The sequence below is a fragment of the Leptonychotes weddellii genome, unplaced genomic scaffold (assembly GCF_054177405.1).
Source record: "Leptonychotes weddellii isolate Sample4059 unplaced genomic scaffold, ASM5417740v2 HiC_scaffold_8636, whole genome shotgun sequence".
In the NCBI taxonomy this organism is placed as follows: domain Eukaryota; kingdom Metazoa; phylum Chordata; class Mammalia; order Carnivora; family Phocidae; genus Leptonychotes; species Leptonychotes weddellii.
Genome location: NW_028057415.1, coordinates 1 through 8,608, shown reverse-complemented (window position 1 = coordinate 8,608; position 8,608 = coordinate 1). Strand labels below are relative to the sequence as shown.

General features: G+C 35.2%; 1 protein-coding gene across 1 annotated transcript; it reads right to left on the bottom strand.

Annotated features, from left to right (window-relative positions):
- Positions 1 to 49: 49 nt before the first annotated feature.
- Positions 50 to 8,316, bottom strand: YME1L1 (YME1 like 1 ATPase). The gene is made up of 8 exons (XM_081811587.1): positions 8,168 to 8,316; positions 7,054 to 7,166; positions 5,463 to 5,618; positions 4,766 to 4,917; positions 3,985 to 4,111; positions 3,818 to 3,891; positions 2,896 to 2,982; positions 50 to 433 (listed from the first exon to the last, which is right to left on the bottom strand). The coding sequence occupies exons 2-8, from the start codon at positions 7,136 to 7,138 to the stop codon at positions 290 to 292; spliced, it is 825 nt and encodes a 274-aa protein (XP_081667713.1). The 5' UTR covers positions 7,139 to 7,166; positions 8,168 to 8,316; the 3' UTR covers positions 50 to 289.
- Between the last annotated feature and the right edge of the window lie 292 nt (positions 8,317 to 8,608).

Below are 8,608 nucleotides of genomic sequence, written 5' to 3'. Positions count from 1 at the left end.
ACTACTTATTTTCAAATGAATAACTTATTGACATTTCTCAAACAAGCTGTTTCCAATCCTAATAGTTCTTTATTTTCTTTAACATATTTATTATGGGTTGATAATTTGCAATAGGTGTCATTATGAGAATAACCAAAATTAGATTAAACATGACAAAAGAGAGACAAAGTGTTTCACACCCTTGAGTGACACCAAGGCAAGAATGGGAGAAAAGCATTGCAAAAGACTACTGAAATGCTACTTATATATTCTTGCAGTAAAACCAGCAATGCATCCATTTTAAGAGTTATCATCTCACTTCCAATTTCTTTCCCTCAAGAACAATTTGAATCTCTTTGGCATCCAAAGTCTCATAGGTTAGTAAAGCTTCTGCTAGATTCTTATGCTCTTTTGCATGAGTCTTCAAGATATGTCTCGCTCGTTCGTATGAGTCCTGAAATGAAAAAAGCAGGTATCTAAGAGGCAGAAAACTTAGGAGAAGCAAAAACCATAAATAAGAAAAAAAAATGTATATGCCTTAAAAAATATGAAATATATTCATTTCTACTTATAAAAGATAAAAGCATTGGGCTCCATGCTGGGCGTGGAGCCTACTTGATAGATAGATAGATAGATAGATAGATGATAGATAGATAGATAGATAGATAGATAGAGATAGATAGGCAAGCTTGGTTCTCAAAGAGAAGTTTTGTATTTGCAAATGTTCTATTTTTAACCTCAAAATCTATCACATTGATAAATGAGGATTACTTAGGGAGCTACTTAAAGATATAAAAGTATGTATTATACTTATCTGCATTTTAAATAAGGTCTGTGAACAAAGAAATCTATTTCTCTATTCAATATACATGTTAAAAAGGAAAGGGAGGTTTGCTCCTTTTGCCTTGTGAGATTTCAGCAGAAAAGATCTACTTTTCTATTGTGTTATTTGATAACAACTCTGTCAGCCTGTGACAACTATACCAGTGTAAAATGAGTTTACCAACATCAAGAAGCATAAGTCATATAAACATAACACAATTATTAAAAATAAACATCATTAGACATTCTGAACAAAACCGTTACGGTCAAGTGAAATCATCAAATTAAAGAAAACATATAAAGTATTATAAATGTGTCATGGAATATTGAAACTAATATCCAAGGATGAATTAGTATTAACTTTAAAAACTTCATTGGAATGAAATCCTTACATTGTAACATGAAAGACTACGATAAGGTTTTCATATTTTTAAGTTTCATAAACATTTGAACCTAAAATGTATACTAGCTAGTCATCATTTCCCTTAATAACAATGTAAGCGTGCCATCTAGTGGAAAGAGTACCTACAGCCTTCCCAATCTTAACATTTCAGAAAAGTACTAGAGCAAAGAAAGAGTATTTCCAATGCCCTAAGAATACTAGAGTATAGATTTACTCAACATAAATAGTAAAGGAAAGAGAATGAAGATTCAGGGAAGGCAGAGAGAATTCCTCTTCTGAAACACCTTCTAAACCTTTCCATTATATAAACTTTTCATATACTTAATGACTTTAAACCATTTTCTACCTCCTTAAGTTAATCAAAACCTCGCCCTCCTGGGGGAGACTCCTGAGCCCTCAAGTGGCAGCTATTGATTCTTATCCCAGACATTTCAGGGTAAAGAGGTGAACTCTTTGTTCCCCTCACCGCTGACAGACCATTACTATGCTACCCTCTTCCATAAAGCACGATTCCTTTGAAGTTTACACCATCTGACTGTAGCCCTATTCAACATCCTTGATTTTGCAATCTACTACCCTAATTACAGTTCTCATTCACTAGACTTTCTGGAATTTAGCTCTGTCTTTTCCATTCCAAGACCTGCCTTCATGCACGTCCAAATGGAATGCACATATCGAACCTCTGCACTAAGCACCAGGTCCACGTAGCTCCCTCAACTTGAAATCTTCACTAAGACACCTCAAATTCAGGAGCACCTGGGTGGCTCAGTTGGTTAAGCGTCTGCCTTCAGCTCAGGTCATGATCCCAGAGTCCAGAGATCAAACCCCATGTCAGAATCCCTGCTCAGCAGGCAGTCTGCTTCTCCCTCTGCCCCTCACCCACCCCACTCATGCTCGCTCTCTCGTTCTCTCTCTCAAATAAACAAATAAAATAAAAAAAAAAAGACACCTCAAATTCAATATGTATAAAATTCAGCTCATAATCTACATACTTCCCCACCTTAGGCCATCATCAGTGTTTTCTCAGTAAATGGCACACACAACTATACAGCTGCTTGAGGCAGAAACAGCTTTGTATTTAATTTAGCTGCTCTCTCACCCAAACATCAAAAAGGCATTTTGATTCCACTAGATCAGTATCTCTTGAACGCATTTTCTCAATTTCTACACTCACTGCCCTAATCCAAGCATCTGCTGTACCATAAGGAGACTCCACAGTAACTACCAACTGATCTCACTGAGTCTATGCTCACATATTCTGTACTGCACACTGCAATCAAAAAGACTTTTGTTTTCAAAGAACTTTGTGCTTCATTCTCAGCACATGCATGCAGCTAGGCACAAAGCAAATAATATTTGTTGAATAAAATATATGTCAGAGTGAAAAACCAATAAAGACTCAAATAATCAATATCCCCTATTCTAACAACTCTATGGTTTTACAGCTTAAGTAGAATATTTATAATTACTGATATTAACTCTTCCTAGCCTATAGCCAGAATAAAATATTCAGTCTATGACCAGAGGCTCCCAAACAACATATTGAAATCATGGTTTCAATGGTGCACTTACTCTCTTTATTATACATAGTGACATTTCTAAACAGGGGATAACCATTATCTTCTGGTAGTACCTAACTATTGAGGCACATTATGACCAGACAAATAAGCATATAAAAATATGATCATTACCCTTAGAAGGATTCTAATTTCTTGTTCAATAGCAGATTGAGTTTCTGGACTCAGTTTCCCAGTATCACTGTAGGTCATAACTCCAAGCTAAAACAAACGAAAAGAAATTGAACAGAAAAACCCTAAACCACTAATAAATGTAACAGAGGAAGTACTATCCTATACTTAAGGAAACATCATGGGGACAAGGAAGAAATTCAATATAAAAACACCCTTGAGGGCAAAGAAATTTCATCATTCTTCTGAAAGTATAAGACTAAAATTAAAAATATAAGAGAAAAAATTTAAAATAATAAGTATGGCTCTGAGTACCTTCTTCGAAAACCTTTGCAGCTATTCCAAATCCAGAAATCCACAATGTAATGTATTAGAAATGATTCATGAAGCCACAGTGATAAAGTAAGAGAGTGAAATATGTGGAAAGGGTAAAGTAAGCAAGCTCAGCAAATAGGTGTTTTATGTCATAAGAACAGAAAATAGAATATCTTATCATTTGCTTAACTCATGAGATACTGTTATTGTCCAAGCAGCTAGAATGGAAAGTGAATACTATGTTACTACTCAAAAAACAAAAACAGTTTAGTTTAGAATAAGCTGTGACATATCTACTTGAAATGAGACGGGCGGGGGGGAAGTAAATGTTACCAATTTATAATGACAACCCTCTCTCATAGGGCGCCTGGGTAGCTCAGTTATTTAAGCGACTGCCTTCGGCTCAGGTCATGGTCCCAGAGTCCCGGGACTGAAGTCCTGCATCGGGTTCCCTGCTCCCTCTGACCCTCCCCCGTCTCATGCTTTCTCTCTCTCTCGCTCGCTCTCTCTCAAATAAAATCTTAAAAAAAAAAAAAGAACCCTCTCTCATAAACAGACACTTGGCAAATCATCATTTGATACATAAGGAAGGGTTAAAATTAGCTATTACCTTTTCACTCATTCCAAATTTGGTAACCATCCGCTTTGCTATTTTAGTTGCATTATCAAAATCACTGGAAGCACCTAAAATTTTAAAATATACATAGAACTCAATTTTTTAAAGTATTTTTAAATCAGCAAGCACAATTTGAACTAAAGCCATTCTTTACAGCCAACCTGTTGTGATATGGTCAGTTCCAAATATAAGCTCCTCAGCTACTCTTCCTCCCATACTAACGTCCATCTGTGCAAGCAACTGAGCTCTAGTTTCATTCCATCTGTCATTCTCAGGCAAAAGGGACACCTAGACAATTGAAAACAAAGAAAAACTTCAGACACAGTTTGAAATACCTATATTAATAATCAGAATTATCATTTGGCTCTTGCTAGAGTACTTAATATCATGATGCTGACAGCTCAAAAAAATTTAGTAGAGATGGTCTCAGGCGACTAATGACAAAACTGGCAATACACAAAATAAGAAAAATTCTTTATAAGGCAAAAGTTCATTTTATATGTAATACGTATATGATGCTGCAAGAGGATGGACTTATACCCAGGTGCACAAAAATGCTTAAAATGTCTATCATTAGAAAGGTATGAAAATGAAACTTGTACTCAATAAGAAAAATCTTAGAAAAACTATGGAACCACTGACATAGTTTCTTTGTGGAGGGAAAAGAGCAATTACATATTTAAGAATGATACTTTGTTGTCATTCCAGATTTAAATTTCATAATGTAAATATATAATATTTGAAATATTAGTATTCTTTATTAGCAGATGTTTCACCAGTATCTCTGATTTCACAATGGTTCAGAATGTTAAAGAAGAAAGTTCTCAGCAAACTTAGGAATTAGTTGAATTTTCTTTTTAATTATTTTCATCAATAATTTCCTACATAAGTTTTTGGAGAGTGTTACTTGAAAGAAAAGAAAAAAAACTACAAGATACTTACATGTCCAAGTGTTGGCCCTCGTGGCATGATTGTAGCTTTGTTGATAGGCATTGCATCTTTAGTATAATATGCAATAATAGCATGACCAGATTCATGATATGCTGTGATGGTTTTGTTTTTGTTATCAATTTCCACACTTCTACGTTCAGGCCCTAAGGATAAAAATTTAACTAAAATTATTCTGTTAGGAAAGTATATTTAGATGAATGAAACCCACTTGCCTTTAAGTAATTCTTAGGGTGACATGACTTAATATCATTAACAAATATTTTAAACCACAATAACTTGACAAATGACAACCAAAATTGTAAGAGCTGTCATCTTACTCCTTACTATCAACAAGGAAAAAGTTTAATTCTATTTCCCAGAAAATAAATTTAAAGAAGAAATGTCATAACTAACCTGTTCTGAAGCCAATTCAAGATTTAAAATCAAATACTGAAAATTAGTAAAATTATTCTTTTATCAGCAATATCAGACAAGAGGAAACACATGGGCACCCCTGCCCCCAAAGAGTATAATCATACAAACTGTATTTGTTCTGTAAGAGGCCCAATTGTGTGGCTATTTTTGAGTATGTATTTTCTTACTCCTGTACCTTTCTTTTTTATAACCTTTTTCTCAAAAAGAATTTATTCTTTAACATAATGAACAGTGTTAAGACAGGGAAAAAGAAAAAAGGGGAGAGAAAACCTACCCATTAGAATTTTATCTTTGGAAAACTCTAGTTCCTTCATGGTAACCATTTCTTTTCCATCAACAGCTGCCTTTAATGCAGCCTGGTTCACAAGATTCTCCAACTCTGCTCCAGAAAAGCCAACGGTAACTCGAGCTATAATTTCTGGATCAACAGCTACACAGACAAACACAATATTAAAATTCCAGAACAACTCTTCAGAAACAACTCGCATTCCAAAAGAAAAAAGAAAACAGCTATCCTGAACTAGAACTTAAAATATTTATTTCACTGTAACTACAAAATAAACTTATTTTTCTAAAGGAAAAAGCCAAAATTGCCATTAAATATATCATTAAAACTACCAGCGGGACAAATCACAGAAGTTCTTAAAGAACTTTGTGGAAAAAAAAAAACAAAGAAATTCAGAGTTGCCAGACTTGATTTATAAACCTTCAAATTATAACCTAAATTGTTACTACCCTAAGCACAAACTGAAAATGTATACTCAGACAACAGTTTATTGGGGCACCTGGGTGGCTCAGTCGTTAAGCGTCTGCCTTTGGCTCAGGTCATGATCCCAGGGTCCTGGGATCGAGCCCCGCATCGGACTCCCTGCTCAGCGGGAGGCCTGCTTCTCCCTCTCCCACTCCCCCTGCTTGTGTTCCTGCTCTTGCTGTCTCTCTCTGTCAAATAAATAAATAAAATCTTTAAAAAATAAAGACATTTTGTTTTCTGAATTTCATCTTGAAATACTTTATACATAAGTATTCAGTATTTTATGTACATTTATAAAAGCTCCAATTATAAGAAACATAGCTGGTTTTACAAATTGATTCACCTATCTTTGAAAATACTGCAGATTAATAGCTGCATTTATTACTTAAGTGGGTCCATAATATTTTCATGTGTTTTGTTTTACAATTTGCTTCTTTTGGGCCCAAAGTGATTATATGTGTTTTTTCTACTATTACATTCATCTTAAAAACAGTTATATATGTATTTATCTTCAATTATTATTTATCGAAATAATCTAAAGAAAACAGTCTTTTTTTTTTTAAGATTTTATTTATTTATTTGAGAGAGTGAGTGAGAAAGAGAACATGAACAGGGGCAGAGGGAAATGGAGAATCAGACTCCCCTGCTGAGCAGAAAATCCTATTCAGGGCTCAATCCCAGGACGCTGGGATTACGACCTGAGCCAAAGGCAGCTGCTTAACAGACTGAGCCACCCAGGTGCCCCAAGAAATAAACTTTTTAAAAAGGACATATAAGGGGCGCCTGGGAGGCTCAGTTGTTAAGCGTCTGCCTTCGGCTCAGGTCATGATCCCAAGGTCCTGGGATCGAGCCCCGCATCGGGCTCCCTGCTCTGTGGGAAGCCTGCTTCTCCTTCTCCCACTCCCCCTGCTTGTGTTCCCTCTCTCGCTGTGTCTCTCTCTGTCAAATAAATAAATAAAATCTTTAAAAAAAGGACATATAAATGGAGAGAAAAAAAGGACATATAAAAAACTGGTCTTTTGAGACATTTGTCAAGTAACCACAAACAGGGCAGAATGAAATATTACCATTTTATAGAGATAATAATAAAGTTTATTACTGGAATCAGACTTACACTGATCAAACTTTATTTTATTGAGATACCATTTCAAAATTTCTGTTCGACCTTTTACATCTGGTCTTGGAACTGTAACCTGCATGTCAAAACGACCAGGACGTATTAAGGCACTAAAGGGAGAAGAAGAAAATATAAATTAATAATCTGAGTACACTGAAGGTCAAATTAAATAGGACTGACACTCTAAAGTCAAGATGGAAGGATAATGGCAACCAGAGGTTAGACTGGAGTTTTGGTTTTTATTTTAATTCCAGGATAGTTAATATACAGTGCTATATTAGTTTCAGGTATACAATATAGTGATTCAACAATTCCACACATCACCCAGTGCTCATCACAACAGGTGCACTCCCTAATCCCCATCACCTATTTCACCCTAGATTGGAGTTTTGAACATAAATATTCAGATAACTCCTTGTAAAACATGACTCAAGTAACAGTTTCAATAACCAGAAGGCAGAACAAAGGTTGACAGAGAGAGGTAATACACAACCCTCAAAAACAAAAACACGCAAGCCAGTCACTCAAGGAAAAATAATTCTAGAGCAGTCTATTATGAGAGCTACACTGTGATAGCTTCCTATCACAACTGCTGTAAGTACAGAATGTTAAACTACACACTTAGGCAAAGATAAAACTATTAGATCAAATTAAAATATGAGTAACTTCTATGATAAAATCAAAAACTTAAAACTATAATAAATTTTATTTTAAAAATGCTCTCCACCACCCCCAAATTCTGTGATATAAAGTTGTCAGAAGATTAATGACTTTACTGAAATTTAAATCACGTATCACAGAATCTCAAGTAGATAATCCAGTGGTTTTTAATATATTCAAAGTTGTGCAATTATCAACAATCTAACTCAAGAATATTTTTATTCCCCCACCCCAAAAGAAACCCCACAGCCACCAACAGTCACTACTCTCCATTCTTCCCACCCTCTGGCAACCACTAATCTACTTTCTGTTGCCACCGATTTGCTTATTCTGGACATTTCATATAAAAAGAATCATATGTGATGTTTTGTGATGAGCTTCTTTCTCTTTTAAAGTTCATCCATGGTTCAGTATGCATGAGTACTTGTCAAAAAAGTCTTTTAATACGTACTTATCTAATGCCTCTGGGAAGTTTGTGGCTCCTATTATGATAACTCCTTCATTGGGTTTAAAACTATTAAAAAAGAAAAAAAGTAACGTTTCACTGAATGTTAAGAGTACACATATAGAAATGCTCTACACAAAACTATTTATCATTAAACTTAGTAACAGCAAAGAAGAGGGACTGATCTTTTTTATACCCAAAGTGATAAGACATCTCTATTATTTTTTAAAAGGAACAAATGTTATTAGGCCAGTACACTTCAATAAAAATGCTAATAATAAGTCACAAAGTCATCTATGATTACATGCCTTCACGGTATTTGTTCTACTTAGGAAGACATGACCTGACAGGAAAGGCTTGGGTAGGGGTGCCTGGGTGGCTCAGTCGTTAAGCGTCTGCCTTCGGCTCAGGTCATGATCTCAGGGTCCTGGGATCGAGCCCCGCATC

Excerpts from the sequence above, each read along its gene's own strand:
- YME1L1 (XM_081811587.1), bottom strand. The coding sequence starts at position 7,138 with ATGCAGGTTACAGTTCCAAGACCAGATGTAAAAGGTCGAACAGAAATT. Across the intron at positions 4,918-5,462 it reads CAAAGATAAAATTCTAATGG|GGCCTGAACGTAGAAGTGTG; the intron begins GTAGGTTTTCTC and ends TTTTATCCTTAG. Across the intron at positions 4,112-4,765 it reads GAGGGCCAACACTTGGACAT|GTGTCCCTTTTGCCTGAGAA; the intron begins GTAAGTATCTTG and ends TCAATTGTCTAG.